The sequence below is a fragment of the Callithrix jacchus genome, chromosome 9 (genome assembly GCF_049354715.1).
Source record: "Callithrix jacchus isolate 240 chromosome 9, calJac240_pri, whole genome shotgun sequence".
In the NCBI taxonomy this organism is placed as follows: domain Eukaryota; kingdom Metazoa; phylum Chordata; class Mammalia; order Primates; family Cebidae; genus Callithrix; species Callithrix jacchus.
Genome location: NC_133510.1, coordinates 30,057,358 through 30,078,082, shown reverse-complemented (window position 1 = coordinate 30,078,082; position 20,725 = coordinate 30,057,358). Strand labels below are relative to the sequence as shown.

General features: G+C 40.3%; 1 protein-coding gene across 9 annotated transcripts in view; it reads left to right on the top strand.

The window, feature by feature from the left end:
* The window catches only part of ANO6 (anoctamin 6), a 209,952-nt gene that overhangs the window by 183,509 nt on the left and 5,718 nt on the right, over positions 1–20,725 (top strand). For 7 of the 9 annotated variants that reach the window (XM_002807084.7, XM_009003603.5, XM_054238149.2 and 4 more), the window contains 4 exons: positions 2,805–2,935; positions 10,281–10,486; positions 14,528–14,730; positions 16,418–16,523. In XM_002807084.7, the coding sequence (XP_002807130.2) occupies positions 2,805–2,935; positions 10,281–10,486; positions 14,528–14,730; positions 16,418–16,523 (646 nt within the window). Of the gene's footprint in view, positions 1–2,804; positions 2,936–6,324; positions 8,758–8,990; positions 9,146–10,280; positions 10,487–14,527; positions 14,731–16,417; positions 16,524–20,725 lie in introns of those variants that run through there. The other 2 variants (XM_078338862.1, XM_078338861.1) reach the window with 2 other exon arrangements.

The following is a 20,725-nucleotide window of genomic DNA, read 5'->3' as shown; positions in this document are numbered from 1 at the left end:
AAATAAGGAATTAGTAAAGCACAACTTATTACGGTGTGGCTATGATAATACACCTGGTAAATTCCTATGGAAATTATTTTGTAACCCCTGCTTCTAGCCTTGGCCAAGGAAAAGGTATCTGGTGTGTATGTTTCTAAAAGTTCTGTGGGTGATTCTCATGTGCAGTCAAGATTGAGGTCCCTGCACTAGAAGCACAGACCAATAGGAAACCCAAAAGACCAAAGGCAAATGGATGGACTACAACCCAGGATTTCCTAGTGTACATGAATGGTTCAACTCGGGACAACCAAACAAGAGGCTCAGCGTCTGGAACTCAGAAAAGAAAGCTAGTAAGAAAGATGTTTAAGATGACCTGATATGAGAGGGAAGCCTCAGATGACACAAGTAGTTGCCAGGACAGAAGTATCATCCTGAATTTGAATTCTGATGTGATTTAGAGCCCAGATAGAAAAAGATCTGCTTCTGGAAAGGATTCAGCAAGAGGCTGAGGCTGGAAGTGTGGGAGGCAGAGCAAAGGAGAAACCAATAGAAACCACACCCAATGACCTTAGTTAGGTGTCATGAAGGGTGATGGACTTGTGTGGTCCTGGGTGCCACCTAAGTCACAGTCTCCCTGGAATAGCTACAAAACTACAGATTCTGGAGATTATCTCAAATGTTTGCATTGGGAGCAGAGAAAGCTGCACTACTCACAAGCATTCCATGTCATGCTTGTATGTGCTGAAGTGAGAACCACTGATCCACGTGGCCTGGATCACTGAGCCAAAATTCTACATAACATAGACCATATTTACACTTGGCCTCAGCCAGTGCAGCCTGTTAGCTCAACAGAAAGTCCCATACAGGGGGTTTTATGTGTTAGGAAATGTGCTCCATCCATTACCTATTTTGAATCATTTAATCCTGACAGCAACCCTGGGCAATGTAGGTTTTATCACCCCATTTTATTTTTAAATTTTTATTTATTTTGAGATAAAGTCTTGCTGTGTCTCCAGGCTAGAGTGCAGTGGCACAATCTCTTGAACTGTAACCTCTGCCTCCCAGGTTCAAGCAATTCCCCTGCCTCAGCTTCCTGAGTAACTGATACTAGAGGCACATGCCACCACGCCCAGTTAATTTTTGTACCGCACCCAGTTAATTTTTGTATTTTTGGTAGAGACAGGATTCCACCGTGTTGGCCAGGTTGGTCTCGATCTCTTGATCTCGTGATCTGCCTGTTTCAGCCTCCCAAAGTTCTGGGATTACAAGTGTGAGCCACCGCACCTGACCATTTTATTTTTTTACCAAAGTTAACCAGCTAAGCAATGGAGTGTGGATTCAGATTCATGGGTGTCTGAGATCATATCCCCTCCACTTACCACAGCCTCCTGCTGCCTCTCTAACATCATCGATGAGAAAGAAGTGGGGAAAGATTGGTGAGGCCAGAGATGTCTCCTGTAGTAGAGAGAATTTCCCAAGTAAAACTTGAGTAGCAGTCAGTGAAAAGTGAGCCCTGAGATCAGCAGCAGTGGGAAACCCAGCAGAGTGAGCCATTTCTACTGCCTGTCTTATGCTGGCTGAGTGTGCACGCATGCACATGTGATGGAGAGGATTAGGGTCTGCCTGGTTTTCTTGCAGTAACTGTCCTTAACCACTGTGCAATGCCTTCTCATTGTCAGAGTTTGAAGGCCACACCCACATGTTTAATCAGCCAGTGTATCCAGATGTTAAATCTGTATTTGGAGTTGTCATGCCTCTTCTGATGACTCCACAGGTAAACCACAAGCTGGCAGTTGCTTGAGGGGACAACGTTCTTTATGTCACAGGTGCACACCTCATTTTACTGCCAACTCAGATTTTTACCAGAAAAAATGCCATAAAAAAGGAGGAAGCATTTATCTCAGCCACAAGGCTTTTGAGAGAGGGAAAAAACACGACATAAAAAAGAGACAGTGGGCAGCTCAGTGGGGCACTATCCAGGGGTGGACAGAGCGCTGGGACACGGTCCAGCCTGTTGTGTCCTAGCTCTTGCACTATAACCTGGAGGAGGCGTTTCACTCATCTGGTCCTTAAATGATTCAGCTTAACATAGGGACTTGGACCTATTTTATCTAAAGTCAGATTCTGTCACTTTCCTGCTCAGTGCCCTCCAATGGCTCCTCACTTCCTTCAGTGTAAAAAAACACCTAGAGTTCTGACAGTGGTCCCTTAGCCCTACCCTGCATGCTGTCTGTGAACCATGGAGGCCTGCTCCTGCCACCAGATCTGTGTCATCACCATTCCCTTTACCTGGGACTTTTTCCCCCAGGTTTCTCACTCTTTTGTCTCCTTCACATCGTTATTCAACATCACTCTGAATGAGGCCTTCGCCGGCCACCATCCCCACTTCTCCCTAGACACAAATGCAAGCACTCCCTGCCCTACTTAGTTTTCTCCACAGTACTTACCACCAGCTAGCATACTATATCTTGTTTTCCCTGGTGATTTTCATACTGGCAAGACCATGCTGATTGATGGGGGGAAATGAAAAAACAAATAACTGAAGTTAATCAAATGAAGGAAACTGCCTTTTAAAAATTAAGCCGCCCACAGGAAAAAGGTAGGAGAAAAAAACAGCAGCTGCAGCTTTGATAAACCCAGGTATGTAGTCCTATTTTTCAAAATATTTTTTAATAAGGCAGAAGTAAAAATAAACTTAGCATGCAAACAAAACAATTAGTTTATTCGGAAGATTACATGTGCAGCTTTGAGATAGCAGCAAAATATTTTTATGACCTTGGCCTGATAATATTCATTCTAATTTATAAAACTGATCTTTTTGGCAGCTGGATCATGAATCTAATTGGACGATTTCACAGAGTTTCTGGATCAGAAAAGATAACCCCACGATGGGAACAAGACTATCATCTCCAACCTATGGGAAAACTGGGATTATTTTATGAATATCTTGAAATGAGTAAGTTGTTAGTGAAGTTTTTAGTGATATAAAACACATTGGAGCATGTTGTGGATCCCAAAAGCATCTGTTATTGAGTCAAATTAACATGCAGCATGTTGAAATAAAGAAGAGTATGTTTTTCTCCATTAGATAAAATTATACAATCAGACTTTCAGATAAGGTGGCCATGTGTGTCTTTGTTAATATTTATGTTGTACAGAGCTAGAAATGTATTACCATGGAATGAAATGAATATTCACTGAGGTATATCTTTACCTTGATTCTTTTTGTTTGTTTTTTGAGACAGAGTCTCACTTTATAGCCCAGGCTGGAATGTAGTGGTACAGTCACAGCTCACTGCAACTCCCACCTCCAACTCCAGGGTTCAAGCGATTCTCCTGCCTCCACCTCCTGAGCAGCTGGGCTTGCAGGCGTGCACCACCATGCCTAGCTAATTTTTGGACTTTCAGTACCAACAGGGTTTCACCATGTTGGCCAGACTGGTCTCAAACTCCTGGGCTCAAATGATCCACCCACCTCAGCCTCTCCAAGTGCTGGGATTACAGGCATGAGCCACTTGGCCCAGCCATCTTTACCATGAATTTTTTTTTTTTTTTTTTTTGAGATGGAGTCTTGCTCTGTCACCCAGGCTGGAGTGCAATGGCATGGTCTCAGCTCACTGCAACCTCCACATCCTGGGTTCAAGCAATTCTTCTGCTTCAACCTCCCAAGTAACTGGGATTGCAGCTGCTTGCCACCACGCCTGGCTAATTTTTTGTATTTTTAGTAGAGATAAAGTTTCACTATGTTGGCCAGACTAGTCTCAAACTCCTGAACTCATGATCCACCCGCCACGGCTCCCCAAGTGCTGGGATTACAGGCATAAATCACTGGGCTCAGCCATCTTTACCATGAATTCTTATAGCATCCTAATCATATTGTCTGAGAATGAAGTCAGCAAATATAATTAGGTGTGATTCAGCTTGGCCTGGAGTCCATGCAGGCACAGCTGTTGGCCGGGACACTTCTGAACTGAGTCATTTAAATAGGCCTGCGGGGGCATGCTGCTTCATGGCAGGAATAATCCTGAGATGCTCACTTTCACATCTGCCTACCTGCCTTCAACAGCTTATCTGTTTCTTCTGGCCAGTGGTTTCTGCCTGGTTCCTTGAGTGACTTCATGGCTCATACCTGGCTTGAATTTTGAACCATTGTGCTGGTCTGGAATTAAGATTTAGCACAGGTCCTCTCTTTCCTAAATGTCTTTGTCCACTTTTATATTATTTGCTTGGGCTCTTATTCTTTTCAGTGGGACTTGATTTTGAGCTCTCAGTTGCTTTTAAATGGAGGCATCTCAAAATAGATTTCTATAGGAAACACCATCTTTTGTATTATGCATGACATGCTTATATCTAATAGATGGCTAACAATTTACATGTTTTGTATCTGTGCCCTTTCAGCTAACCATTGCATTGAATTACAGTTTTTTTAAGCTTAGGAGAATAGAAAAAGAAACGCATCATTTCATTGACAGGCCTTGTATTTATGCATAGGGCACTTTGCATGTTGGCAGAGACACCCCTTTGTGGTTCCTGTTTACAAGTCTGCAGTTAGAAGGTGGTTTTTATTAAATCACATTCTATATATAAAATAATTGCTTTTAAAAATATACATTATACATGGAAACACGTCCGCTTCCTTCAGTGAGTAAAAGGTTCATCTGTGGCTTCTTTGGTCAACAATACTTTGCAGCAGCCCAGAACCTGATTTGAATTTCATTTTTGCTTTGTTATGTTTCATGACCAGATTTCATTAAGGGTGTAGCTGCAGTACATATGTAGAAGCTATCTTTATTTATTATTCTGCTTATTTTCAGAAGGACTATAAGACAAGTACCTGTTATTCAAAAATGAGTCATAATTGTAAATATTTCTTACTGGAACTATTAACAGCATAAAAAATCCTGGGGCAGAATGTCATTTGTTAATTTTAAAAAGTTATTTTTCTGTAGTTGATTAGTCAAATAAATGACATCAAAAGGGAAAGTTATATGGTCATGTGGTTTGGGGAGAAGCTGATATGACTTGTAGAGTTTTCATAGGCTCTTTAAAATAATTATCAACTAAATAATGCTGCCTCTTCCTGCCCTACAAGAAAGGATAGAATAATAGCTTTTATAGACAGACTTTTAGGTTTATTATGTTGTTTTTCTGTTATCTAAATAATATCTAACAACTGATAAAACTTGATTTCTGAATTTCTGGTAGTAGGCAGTCTGTTACCCTGTGGTCAACAGGAGAATGAAATCTGTGTTCTGTCTTTCTAGTCTGTGAGAGACAGAATTTGTAAGTGCCTTTTGAATTGCTTTCATTTCCCTAAAAATAAACATTGAGTGCCTTTGGTATTGGTCTCACCACCACACAATCCCTTCCTTTCCATTTCCCCATATTCCTTAACAACAACACCATCTCCCTTTTAAATTGTGGCTCTTACTGCTTAAGGGAAACATCTTCCAGAAAGCAAGGCTGAAGCCTCCACCCTTGCTTGGCCTTGCACCCAGCCTCAACTCTCTTTCCTTCTTTCCTACCTGACAAGTCCTGCTGAGTCTCAGCAAGGCCTCTGAACTTTTCAGGCAGCTTTGCTGCTCTTTTTCTCTAGGCATTAGCAGCACCTACTACCTGTCGTTGTGGTATGTGCTTTGTGCCTGCCTCTCTCCCCACTGCACTGAGCCTGATGGAGGCAGCTGCCGAGTCCTCTGCTGGAGCGCCAGTACCTGGAAGCTCAAACTCATAAACAATTTACAACTTGAACTTGGAGCTCCAACACACATATAACTGCTAGTTGATTTTACATTAACATCCCTCACCCACTGCTCACCAAATTCTGTATGACCTGTTTGAGTGAAATGTTTTTTATTTAGTGAATTTCCCACCATCTTTTGAGATTATTGGAGTAATTCTGAGGTGTTAACCCAAATTGCTCCTTGGAGTGTTCCTGACTCCGAGTACTCAGATACAGAATGTAATAGTAGTCTGTCTGTATTTAAACCTGGAAGCCATAAATACTGTTTTGTACTCAGTAATGTACTGCACAGACACAGGTGCCCTGAGAACTTGGTAAGGCCTTTCTGGTGGGCAGGTGCCCCTAAACGGAGTACACTGACGTGATGAATGGGCCCTGTTTGTCTCTGGCACTGCCTCTTCCACCCTTGGAAGGTACCTTGATCTTACCTTCATCTATCTCCAAGTGAATTCTTTTAAATCTGCTACAGCAATGACCTTCATATATGATTTTTTTCCATGTAATGTACTGTAGTGAATATCAGCTATTCTTCAGCAGCTCCTTGTACCCCTTTCTTTTTCTCCCTCCTATGCTCAACTCACCGATGCCTCCGCTGCACTCTCCAGGACTCAGGCCTTCTTCCCTTCATGCTCTCATCTCTGCTCAGTTCAAGCCCATCACCTGCCATGAAGTCTTCTAACCTTTGCAGGATGAGCTTTCCAAAAGGGCAACTAGGTAATTGGGAGGATTTGCAGGCCTCCATCTCTTCATTTGTCCATTCACTCATTCATTTGTTTAAACATTTATTGAGCACCTGCTGTGTCAAACACTCAGTTGCTGGGGATACCAGTACCCTTGGTCCCTGCCCTCATGGAGCTCGACATTCGGTGGATAGTTAAGGAGAATCTAATTAGACTTCCTTGAGCAGATGATATTTGAACTGGATTTTGAAGGGTGATGAAGAGAAGTACAACAGCTTGGTCAGTTCAAAGAATGGCAAGTGAACAAAGGATCCACAGGTGGGATTATCAGGTAGGCAGGGACCATATGATAATGGGTCTGGTGTGCTTAGCCAGGGGACTTAAACTTTATTCTTAAAAAAAATTGAGATCCACTGGAATATTTGTAAACAAGAGAATTGCATAATGTTTATGTGGAAGAAGATCAATCAAGTAGCAGAATGGAAAATAATATTTTGGATGGGACTCATATGTGGTGGGAGGGAGATGGTTTAGGAGGCTACAGCAGGTAACCCAGACAACAAGTGTTAGGTACCCACTATTTAGTGGGCATAGGAGTAAAGAGAGGGAGATGGATTTGGTAAGTGTTAAAGGGGTGAATTGCATAGCAGATGAGGAACAAAATTAAGATAACTTCCAGGAAACCGAATATGCAGGGCAAAATGTAAGGAGAGGATCTGGTCTCTAGGAAATGGCTCAGTGTTGGATATTTTTCATGTGAAACATCTGAAAGGCAGTGTCCATTAGAAAGTTGGACACACCAGTAAGAAGCTTAGAGGAGCCATGGGTGAGGCCATAAGGGTGAATCAGGCATGCTTAGCAGAAATATCAAGAGAGATGGACAGGGGATTGAGATGAGGCCCTGGGGAAAAGGGACATTTGAAGAGTGAAAAGGGAGGGAGGCCCCCACAAAGAAAAAGAAGAACAGAGCAATGGGAAGAAATCCAGCAGCGTTGTGTCAATACAGAGAAGGCTTGGGAGATGATAATGTTGCTTTAGAGGAATTGGAACATGATGGAAAAGGAGCATAATGGAAAATACAGATGGGGGAAGAAAGGAAGAGCTAGCGCCCACACACTCCTAATTGCTAGATCTGGGGCGGGAAGTGGAAGCGGTGCTATAGCTGGGTAGGGCTTTAGTTTGTTTTTCAATGTATCTTTTGAATTCTTAAAATTTCTTAAGTAAAAAAGAAATCAAGAGGAAATAAATATTCCACAGCAAGGGGACTGTTTGGCCGTGTCACAAGAAATCACCTAAATCAGAACTGAGAAGGAGCATCAGCTTTATGAACATGCAGCCGCTGGCAAAGTTAGCTAGAGTAGCTCCAGTGCTGTGGTGAGGGCCTCAGGGACTAGTTACTCTCCCACTTGTTGTGGAGGTGGATACTTCCTTCAGAAAACTCAACTGTAATGTATAGAAGAAAGAAGAGAAAACAGAGAGAGCAGTATAGGATTATGAAAATGTTTCAGGCAAGGGTTTTTGTTTTCACAGTGGGTGTTTTGTATTGACTTTTTCTTCTTGTTATTCTTGGTTTCAAAAGTTGCTTATTGTTTTTTCTCACTCGAATATCAGAACAAATTATATGGGCTTTTTCTGGTGCTTTATTTTTAATCCATCTGGAATTTATTTTGGTGTCAAAAGTGATGGCTCCATACCAATTTTTCCCATGACTTAGCTAGCATCCACTGCTTCAGAGTATTGCTTTATACGAATACATACTAAAACCCGATGAATATTTGCATCTGCTCTTAATATTCAACCTGTTTAATTCATACTGTCTATTCATGTACTAGTTCTAAACTGTTTTAATTACCATAGCATTATAATATACTTTAGTATCTCCCAGAGCTGTCCCATTTTATTTTTTCAGAATGTTCCTAATACTGTCTATGCAAACTTCCTGTTCATATTTCTTGAAGACCTTTAATATCACTTTTCTCTTTTTAGCTTTTTTCTCATCTTCCTTTGAAAGGCAGGGTCTCACTCTGTTGCCCAGGCTGCAGTGCAGTAGCGCAGTCCTGGCTCACTCCAACCTTCACCTCAACTAAAGCAATCCTCCTACCTCAGCCTCCTGGGTAGCTGAGACTACAGGCTTTCGTACCACCAAACCCAACTAATTTTTTGTATTTTTTGCAGAGACAGGGTCTTGCTATGTTTCCTAGGCTAGTCTCAAACTCCTGGGCTCAAATAATCCTCCCACCTCAGCCTCCCAAAGTACTAGGATTATAGGGATTAGCTGCCACACCCAGCTGACCTGTCAGCTTTAGGATTATTAACAGAATTTACATTAGAATTCTAAATTATTTTGTGGAAAAAAATTTTGATATGTTCCTGAGTTCAAGTTTGCCCTGTCAAGAGTATGGCACATCCTACCATTCATTTATTTGTTTTTTCTTAAGTCAGTTATCATAGTGGTCTTACATTTCTCATTAATTATTTCTAAATAGCCTATGTTTTTGTTGTCATTATACATGGTATCTTTTCTCTTTTGGACTTTTAACTATGTTTACTGCTAACATAATCCTAATCTCTGGCTTCTCTTGAACAATCAGGAGATCTGGCAACATGGAGCCCTCAATCCCACATGGCAACTATGAGCTGTCTCTCTCCTAGGACGCACACTTGCCAGTTTACCACAGTTGACTGGTTGACTCCAAACACTGCTATTACTTGCATGCCCTGGGGCTGATAAGTTATTTAGGGTTAGGTGAGTCATAGATAGGGACGTTGACATCACTGCTTGTTGCTGCTGCTCATGACTCTGTAGCATCACCAATTCTGGTCCTTGCCTGGCTGACTTCTCTGCATGAGTGCTCCTGCCTGGCCTGTGGGACTTACCAGATCCTTCTAGCTGTCTGCTCTTCTGCAACATGCCCTTTGCCTCTCAGACCAAAAGCAAATGCCAGCTCTGCCTGCCTCACCACACCCTCCACAGTTTTGCCCTTTCTGGTCAGAGTCGTCTGTGCTCCTTGTTTGAGCATGAGGCCTAATGGGGCTTCATGTTTTCCTCCCATCCACAGTCTTAGTTACATGTCATATATGTTTCCTCTTAGACTCTGCCCTTCTAACTGGTAGACCTTCAAACTGATTTTCCCTTTTTTGGATATTTTCTTCCCCTCCATGGTATCACTTACCCCAAAATCTTTGCTGCCCCATTTATAATAAGGCTATGTCAGTTACAAACAAGGAGAAAATGACTTCTAAGCCATCACTCAAATTTTGACTTATGACCACAAGGACTAAAACCAACTTCAAGATTCTTAAGGATTATAACTTAAGATACTTGTATCAGATACTTTTATCTGATTTGTAATAGCAGATTCTCTGAATGCACTGCACTTGCATTTGCAGACTCAGGGGAGCTCACTCATTTGCTTGTTCCCAGCATATTTCTTCCAACATTCTCTAAGCCCTTCCCATGGGTCCATTTCTTTTTCTCTTTTACTTGTTAGATAATGCCACAATATTTTACTTTTAAAAAAATTTCCGAAACCACAAATCATCTTCCAACATACTATTTCAACACTGAGAATGAATAATATGCTTATGATGTCTCAAGTTTATTACCAGCGAATAATTCTGCTTGACTAAAGATGTCTAAATATATTGCTCCTATTAAGTGTATACATGTGAAAGAAACAGGCTATAATTATTCTTTCCAGAGGTTTCATATTTGTGTTTTGTTTGAATTCTTTCACTGTTGAACACTAAATTATTATTTACCACAGATGTGTTTTCTCTCTGGGATTTAGTTCGTTTGCCTTTTCTTTTCAAGAGTAAAGGAAAATATGTTGTCCTTCCATCCACCACCACTCCATGATGTGTGTCCATTCCATTGACAGTTATTCAGTTTGGGTTCGTCACCTTATTTGTGGCCTCTTTTCCACTGGCCCCTCTGTTGGCTCTCGTGAACAATATATTGGAAATAAGAGTGGATGCATGGAAACTGACCACCCAGTTTAGACGCCTGGTACCAGAGAAAGCCCAAGACATCGGAGCATGGCAGCCCATCATGCAAGGAATAGCAATTCTGGCTGTGGTGACCAATGTGAGTAGATCTAAGTTCTACAGGGTAAAGACCTTGAAAGCCCTGAGATGCATTAGAGTTGCTATCTAAGAAATCAAATGTTGGATGTTTTTTAAAACAGTAAGAAGATGCTAAGTCTGTCATCCACATAAACAACATAGTTATATGATATATAACCACTTGTTAAATATATTTTTATTTTGTGTATAATTATTTTTAACTGTCAAGACCTCCTACACAGGTACCGTTATTGCTCATTTGCTTAAGTTTTTATTCAATATGAAATATGGTAATGATAATAAGTACTAACACTTAATCCTCACATAACTATAAAAGGAGTAATCAGAAAGTGCTTTTTTATAATGTGGATAGAAATCTGTTCATTTAGAGTTTGAGGGCCCTAAAATAAGACCATTCTATGAGGTTTTACTACATATTCCAAAGTATCAACCTAAAATATTAACTCTGATGGTGAAGTATAAACAGTTTATGCGCTTCTAATTGTGCACTTGTAACTACCTTCCTTGTCTCCACAGCAGCAGTTCTTAAAGGAGAGAGGTGAGTGGGTTTTGTCACCCTTCCCACCCCACCCTTAGGAGGTCTTTGCTCATTGGCTAAAGCAGCCTCATGCCCTGTATATTATGTCCCCGCTGTGAGGGGACAGAACTCAGTTCTTTATAGCCTATATTCATTGATGATGGACCATCTGAACAGTGTCATTTTTATGTACAGGCCCACAGGGATTTCTCAGGCAATGCAATTTTCATGCCAGCCCATTAGAGGACCACCTTCCCAAGAAGCATCCTAAAACTAGGGTCATTTCCTCCCTCCCATATTTCACTGACAGTCTCATTCCCAGGTGAGCACCACCCCCTAAGTGATCTCCCAGTTTTTATTTCTTAAGCCACATCTTCCCTGAGTCCCCAGCCAAAACAACAGAAGTTGCCAGTGCCTGCAGGTTAGGCTCTGGATGAGGAAGTTACTGAGCACTGTAGGCTCTAGAGTCAGGGAGACCCGAGCTCCAGTTCTCAGCACTGTAGCTTTGAGCTGCATGATCTTGAGCCAGGTCTTACCTCTCCAGAGCCCCATATTATTTGTAAAATGATCAATTCCCTACCACATATTATAAGAATAGTACATGCCACCCACGAAGAGTTGTTAGGGAATTCATTGAGTTAATGCCTGAAGCCTTGTTTCTATTGAATGTTAGCTGCTGTTATTTTATCATCTTCATTACTCATCATCATTAACAGTGACTCTGTGAGGACTCTGACAGGTACCCCAACTGGAGGCACAAGAATTCCAAAAGTGCCAGACATGGTGGCTCACGCCTGTAATCCCAGCACTTTGGGAGGCTGAGGCAGGCGGATCACCTGAGGTTGGGAGTTTGAGACCAGCCTGACCAACATGGAGAAACCCCATCTCTACTAAAAATACAAAATTAGCTTGACATGGTAGCCTGTAACCCCAGCTACTTGGGAGGCTGAGGCAGGAGAATCGCTTGAACCTGAGAGGCAGTGGTTGCAGTGAGCCAGAAGACGCCATTGCACTCCAGCCTGGGCAACAAGAGCGAAACTCTGTCTCAAAAAAAAAAAAAAATTGCAAAAGCAGTCACTGTCTGGACTATGGCTACAGTTTTATAGAATAAAACAAGTTATCTGTCATCCGTACATTCCAGAACCTTATATTTGTCTGAACTGCATGCTATCTGTAGTCTTTGGAAAAAGCTGCAAATCTTACACAAAAACCAACTGCTAGGCAATGTCAGTTTCCTTTCCCCCAGATACACCCCACACCTTCCACGTCTACTGTGCTGCAAAATGAAGACTGATGTTCAGAAAAATGGCAGTGAGGCCTTCAAGTTCCTCAGTCATAAAACAATGAATCTGTCATGTTCAATATGCTCAAATACACTAAACTGGGCAAGAACGTGGCCACGTGTGCTTTAAGAAAATTTTCAGCAACAGGGTTTGAAACTAAAAGGGTTTCTATTTGACCTTCAACTAACCAGAAAATTCAGTTGACTCAACCTCTCCCCATTCCTCAGGCATACTCATTTGATTGTATTAGGTACCTTTTCCCAGCATCTATGCCATGGCTCCACTCCATGAGCACAGATGGAGGACTGGCTGTTTCCAAGGCGACTCTGTGTGTGTATGTGTACAGACACACATGTCAGCTAATTGGTGCTATTGGTTCTTATCCAATAATGGCTTTTTCTTATAACTTAACCTAGAAAAACTGCTTATTAGATTTGTGACATTGATTAAACTATGGACAATCCTCTTTTCCATGTTAGGATTTGTTACACTTCCAAGATGCAGTTATATAGCCACATACATAGGCATCTATGTTTATGTGTGTGGAAGCATTAAATGCATGTCTTACTCCCTCAAACAGCCAGTGTGTATCTCACAATCTTCCCTCTACAAAAAGAAGAGAATAGCCACCAGGGTGAAAGTGGGCATCAAGCAGGAATTTGTAATAAAATCATTCATTTTAAAGCTGCTGGTTCAATAAATAAGCTGAATTGACATTGTTGTATCATGCCAGAGCATCTGTTATTGAAGACCAATTTTAATTTATTTTTATATAAATGGAAAATTGTGTGCAGAACAGCATGGGAAATGAAGCATACTGCATTTATTCGTACTCTTGCAGCACGTCTCTCAGAGCAGCTCAATTCAGGAAGAAAAGTATCTCGTCAAAAGACAATGGAATTATCTTCCTTGTTGGAATTTTTTGTAGCTTCCTGATGCACATCTACCAGTGATTCTATAAAAAGATATAGTCGAGTTAAATGATATCAGCAAAATTTAATCTATTGAAATCTGAGAGAAAAAAGGTAAAATATTCTGTGGTATCCCAGTACTGACAGGCAGAAACACATGCATATATATACACACAGATTTTTTCACCTCAGAGGAAATGACAAAGCTGGTTCTAGTGAGGGAAATTTTGCTATAGAAAAGCCCCTTGTTTTTTTTTTTTTTTTTTTGCTTTGCCTGAGCTTTGGTTTGTGGTCTTGCTGTGTCTAAACCATATGTTCAGATGAATACTATTAAAAATCATGTTAAGCCAAAAACATTTCTGCTTCAGTCAATGACAGAATCATTTAGCTGGTTTAGTCACATAGATTTTGGTTTAAACTAAAAATTCTTTCTCCTTCCTTCAAACCAGTTTTATGCACTGGAGAGTTTAAAGCCCAAATTAAAGAATTTCAGAGAAAATTCATGTAATTCACAGTAGCTTTGCATCCTAATAGATGTCTCTCTGACACAGACACAGGTTTATGATTGGTCCATATTTACTCCTTTTATGTAAGAACATACTAAATTTTCTGTGTGTTGTTTGATAATTTATAACTTTCATAACTATCCACTTAATTTTTTGGAAGTTTAGAGACTTAGGGACAACCCTAGTATAGTTTATTCAGCTACCCAAATTTTGTTAAAATAAATCCTAACAGTCTAATGAAGCAACAAATATAACTATGTACTGAGAGTTTAAAACAGATCAGGTCATGGTTTGACTTGTCTAAACAAGTCAAAATACTATACAGGAAAAAAGTGAACTCAGAGGTCATTATTTAAATTTGGATCAAGAAAAACATGCAGTTTACATTCTGTGTAGAGTCTTCTAGGCTGAGGTCAGTGGCCCGAGCCTATAATCCCAGCACTTTGAGAAGCTGAGAGAATTGCTTGAGGCCAGGAGTTCCAGACTAGGCTAGACAACATAGTAAGACCCTATCGCTACAAAATATGTTTAAAAATTAGCCAGGCATGGTGGAATGCACCTGTAATTCTAGCTACTCAGGAGCATCACTTGAACCAAGGAGTTCAAGGTTACAGTGAGCTATGATCATGCCAGTGCACTCCAGCCTGGGCAACAGAGCAAGATCCTATCTCACTGTCTGCATATATTTTGCAGTTAAGAAAGAATTAAGATTTCTGAATCTTTAAAAAATAATTGACATGATGAAATTGGTAATTCTGGCATACCACATTTGTTAACCATACCTATAAAAACTATAAATTCATTTTCTGTTTTCTCCCAAAATAGGCCATGATCATTGCTTTCACATCAGACATGATCCCCCGCCTGGTGTACTATTGGTCCTTCTCTGTTCCTCCCTACGGAAACCACACTTCCTACACCATGGATGGGTACATCAACAACACTCTCTCCATCTTCAAAGTTGCAGACTTCAAAAACAAAAGCAAGGGAAACCCATACTCTGAGCAGGGTAACCATACCACATGCAGGCAAGTTCTGCTTTACTTGTTTAAAAATAGACTTCATCTTTAAAAGGGTTTGTCTTGTGACTTAATTCTGTTTGGTGTTATTTTTTTACATTTTAAAATTTTTATTTCTTTACAACTTCAGGATCAACCAGATGCATTTGGTGTCATTTGAATCGAGCTGCCAGAGACATTTTTTTCCCTATAGCTTTCTCTTCAGTGAAACTCAGAAAATATATATGCATATTTATTAAGAAGTTAATGAAAACTAGGGTTAGAAATTTCAGACCAAACCATAAAGCAAGATTTAAAGTGAGTTTCAAACAATTACAGGGAGATTGATTCCAAAGAAAATTCATAGAAATAGAGAAACTTCAAGAGGACCAAGAACCATGATAATTCAGTTGTTAAGACTATTGTGTTATTCAAGCACAATCTGAAGATATTGAATGATGACAAACTAGCACCTCACATAACAGGGACATACAAAGATAAGAGATATAAATACCTCAGCTGAACAGAATTATCTAAAAATATCCCAAAGCTCTCTGCATTGATGTTAACAGCTAGTGAGTTCAACTGTGGACAGTATGCACCAGCTAAATTACCAATTGATAAAGGTGGTGGATTGTAGGTCATTAACTTTCTTTCCTGGATCACAGAGTTTTACCTAAAACCGGAGGCTTTAAAGTTTCTTTAGTCCAACTCCTCAAAGCCTTGACCAACTCAAATTCTCAATAATACAACCAGGAAACCAGAAATAAGCCCAAAATAAATGTTTGTGTTATACCTAGTGGAGCCTCTTTACAATTCTATATCAAATCTGCTTATTCTTACTTTCCATAATTCTAATCAGAAATTAAACTCTTCTAGGTTTGATAGCTTACAAGCATAAAATTAGAGATGTACTACCCAAGGAAGATACACTAATAGCAGTTAACCCTCGATTATCTGACAGCAAGGAATTAGGTAAAAAATTTTAAGTAGATAGTACTCTATATGAGCAGAGAGAGCCCCATAGCTGACTGAACCCTGATGATACCATTATAAATAATTTTATAAACATGATCTCCAAAACAGGAATTGTTTTAGTTATACTCTTTTGAGAAAACAGGGATAAATGCTTATTTGTAGAAAACATTTACAACTTTAGTTTATAAAGATGGGTTCTTTTCTACAAAGATGGGCTATGTCGTTACCATCATTCTCTGATTACATATGAGGTGTTACTGTAGTTATTTCGGGGCTTCGTTACCATATTGAGCTTTAAGAGAAAATGTATGTGATGTCCAGTTTAAAAGAGCATTGAATCAAATATGACCTCTTTTTTTATTTTTGTTTTTTTGAGACAGAGTCCTGCACTGTTGCCCAGACAGAGTGCAGTGATGCTGTATCAGCTCCCTGCAACCTCCACCTCCTGGGCTCAAGCAATTCTCGTGCCTCAGCCATGTGAATAGCTGGGATTACAGGCACGTGCCACCATACCTGGCTAATTTTTGTATTTTTAGTAGAGACAGGGTTTCACCATATTGGCCAGGTTGGTCTCGAACTCCCGGCCTCAAGTGATCCATGTGTCTTGGCCACCCAAAGTGTTAAGATTACAGGCATGAGCCATCACTGCACCCAGCCATGACGTCTTTTTAAATGGGGTCTTTGTTTACAGTATAATCAAAAAAATTTGTCTTCCAATATGTCTTCATTTTGTTTTCAGGTATCGTGATTTCCGATACCCACCTGGACACCCCCAGGAGTATAAACACAACATCTACTATTGGCACGTGATCGCAGCCAAGCTGGCTTTTATCATTGTCATGGAGGTAGGAAAAGTATGCTTTGAAACAGTTTATAAGGTTGTGTATTTGGCAGATGTTCTGTTAAGTGTTGCCAACTCCATACTTAACATGTATGATACCTTCTTCTTATCACTTGCTAATGACTATTTTAGGAAATATGTCAATCAATTTTGACCTGAAAATACTCAAACAACTTTATTAATGAGGGCATCATCTGCTATAAAAGTATGTTATGCACAAAGGGGGTTCGATTTCATTCATTTCTAACTTTTTAAAATTTAGGGCACTGGGCAGCATGTTGGGCTGTGAAGGGGCATCGTACTCCTCTTGAAGTACGATGATGAGGAACTTTTATTGTTGGGAGAGTTTGAAATTGACCATCTCTGAAAAATAACTAAGGCAACTATAAATTTGTAATTGATCTAGCCAACTATGCTTCCTATGCAGACTGTATAACTACTGCTGAATTACAAAATATCAGAGGTTGCTTAATTGGTATGGTAGATCATGATTGTATTAAGCTGCAGAAAACCCAGTCTATCGTGGCTTAAACAGATAAGGTTGATTCCCCTCTCCCCAACACACATAACAGAGTTTATGAATTTCATATGTGATTGCTCCTCAATCAATCAATATCATTTCACTGATGGAAGTAACATATCTGATTCTCTGGTTTTGCTCTGTGTCCCCTTATGGCTGCTGAAATTCCAGATAACATATTATATGCAAGGCAGGAAGAAGGTTGATGCTAACCATATCCAGTCCTTTCTGTCAGGAAAGAATGCTTTGCCAGAAGCCCCTACGGTGGACTTCACCTACATCTCATTGGCCAGAACTGTAGCATGTGGTTTTCCTAGCAGCAAGAGAGGCTGAGGCAGGTGGATTCCATTTGCTCTGAATAAAACCAGTCAGCAGACAAGAAGTGGGGTAGACTACCTGACTTTTTGGTACTTATACTAGTTCTTTTTAGTAACTACCAAACATTAACCAGGGAAGAAAAATGTAACTCATGATTAGTTCACCATCTATAAGTGGCTTTCTGAGTACACTATCTGATATATCAGCAAGAGTCACAAGTTTCTATTCAAACATGTAGTTGATGAAGTGATTGGGCTTCTGTGTTTTTCTTTTAGTTTTTGTTTTTTTGGTTTTTGAAACAGTGTTGCTGTGTCACCCAGGCTAGAATGCAATGGCACAATCTTGGCTCACTGCAACCTCTGCCTCCCAGATTCAAGCGATTCTCCTGTCTCAGCCTCCTGAGTAGCTGGGACTACAGGTGTGCACCACCATGCTTGGCTAATTTTTTATTTGTAGTAGAGATGGGGTTTCACCATGTTGGTCAGGTTGGTCTCGAACTCCTGATCTTGTGATCCACCCACCTGGGCCTCCGAAAGTGCTGAGATTACAGACATGAGCCACCACGCCTGGCCAACCTTTTGCTTTTGATACTGTGGTGGACCATATGTTGTAAGGGACCATCCCCACTGCAAAACTTCTAGAGTCAGCGTGATAATTACTTTGCATTTCTGAGCTCACTGGAAGGGAAGAGAATCTACAAAGAACGGAGAAACTAGATGAGGAGTTTTTTTTTAGTTTGTGTGTGTGTGTGTGTGTGTGTGTGTGTGTGTGTGTGTGTGTGTGACGGAGAGAGAGAGAGATGGAGTCTCACTCTGTATCCTAGGCTGGAGCATGGTGGCATGATCTCAGCTCACTGCAACATCTGCCTCCCAGGTTCAAGCGATTCTCCTGCCTCAGCCTCCCAAGTAGCTGGGACTATAGGCACACACTACGATGCTTACCTAATTTTGTATTTTAAGTAGACATCAGGTTTCACTATGTTGGCCAGGCTGGTCTCGTACTCCTGACCTCAAGTGATCTGCCTTTCTCGGCCTCCCAACATGCTGGGATTACAGGCATGAGCCACAGTGCTTGGCCTAGGTGATAGGTTTTAATAAGGTAGTGAGCAATAAGCACTCCTGAAGTGCTGAAGGGCTCAGAGAGGAAGCTGGTATACATCAGTTTCTCCATCTCAGAGCTCAAGGTGACTATGCCTTGGATCAGAAGGGAGGTGGAAAAACTGAGCTTAAACTTCTGGATAAGCCAGAGACACAAAACAGGGCTGCATTTGTCTCAGTAGAAAGAAATGTGTATCTTCTCTAGAGAAAAGTGTCCTTCATTTAGACCCCAGGTTTTTCTCAGATCAAGCTAATCAAATATGAGCTCACAGTCAAAGATGGTCAGTAACAAGAGGTGATTTAAAAAAAAAAAAAAAAAAGCATGCATGAGATTCAGCAAGGAACAACTGATTTGGACCCTCAATAACCTCAAGGGTTTGTTTGAACAGTCGAGATTAGGACTATAAATTAACCGATTGTGAAAATATTTAAATAATTATGGGTATAATTTAAAAAGAACAAACTAAAAAAAAATTATAAGGCAATTTTGAGAAAACTTAGAAATTAAAATATATTGGTGAAATGAAAAAAATTAACATGTATTAAACAGAAGTTTAGGTGAATTTGTTAATTGGAAGATAGGTCTGAAAAAAATTACTCCTGATATATCACAGGGAGTTAAGAAAATGGAAAATATGTAAAAGTTGTTAAGTGAGGCCGGGCGCGGTGGCTCACGCCTGTAATCCCAGCACTTTGGGAGGCCGAGGCGGGTGGATCACAAGGTCAAGAGATCGAGACCATCCTGGTCAACATGGTGAAACCCCATCTCTACTAAAAATACAAAAAATTAGCTGGGCATGGTGGCGTGTGCCTGTAATCCCAGCTACTCAGGAGGCTGAGGCAGGAGAATTGCCTGAGCCCAGGAGGCGGAGGTTGCAGTGAGCTGAGATCGCGCCATTGTACTTCAGCCTGGGTAACAAGAGCGAAACTCCATCTCAAATAAATAGATAGATAGATAGATAGATAGATAGATAGATAGATAGATAGATAGATAGATAGAGATGTTAAGTGATATGGAAGAATGAGAAATACTAACCTAAAAAAAATGAGAGAAGCAGAAAATGGATAAAAGAGATGAAAGAGTTCACAGAGAAGAAAGCATGACATGTATTAGGCAGAATAAAGAAATCCACTTAAACATATTGCAAGGAAAATGCAGAACACCAAAAGTAAGATCTTGAAAGTAACCAGAGGAAACAAACTTTTGGCTAACAGAGAAAACTAAAGCGAGAATGGGAGTAAGCTTTTTAACAGTAACAACGGAAGCCAGAAGAGAGTAGTCTTATCTCCAGAATGCTAAAGAAGGTAGCTATAAACCTTAAATTATAGCAGAACTTTGAAATTTTTCTACAGTGAAAACATCAGACCATGTGGTTTTTATTGGAGAGTGATAACCAAGTGATAACAGATCATTTCAATTTTATACACATGCCTTCAGAGATCACAGAGGAAATGCTCTCCAACTCGTTTGGTGAGGCTAAGAGTAGCCTAAATCCTAAAAGCAGACAAGAAAGGAAAATTAAAGCCAACCCTGTTCATTTCATAGATGCCAAGATCTTTCTAAGATGTGTTACATGAGATGATGGACATATTAATTTGTTCCACTGTAGAGTAAGTCCTCAGTTAACATCCTCATTAGGCTCTTGCAAAGCATGACTTTAAGATAACTTGTAACAAAACAACATTGAAGGACTTGACATTATCTGAGGACCCACTATGTGTTGACATTTCACTTAAAATTGCGGTTTCCAAAAACCTGTCGATGATGTTGAGGACTCACTGTAGTAATCATTTTTACTACGTACATGTGCCTTATATCATCATGTTATATATTACCATACACAATAAAATTTAAAAAAATAAAATGGACAAAACTGAATCTAGCAATATATTGTAAAAAGATAACATCAGGCCACCAGGCTTTAACCTGGAAATGCAAGGGTGGCATAACAGAAATTTCACATATCTGTAAATATTCCCTACCTTAGAAACAAATAAAAGAATACTTTTTTATGGCATCAACCTTTGTCGCTTCACTATATAATTTCTGTTATCACTAAACACACTCATACCTCTCTCATCTCAAAATTCCGTCCATCCTTACCTGACCAAGCCTACTTCACTTCTCTTTTTTTCTTTGTGGCCAGCACCATTGAATGAGTTGTCAGTACATGCTGCCCCTGATTCCTCTTTTTTTCTGTCATGCTTTCACCCCCTCCACTTCACTAAAGCTGCTCTTGCCAAAATTACCAGCAGCCACCACTTCCCCAC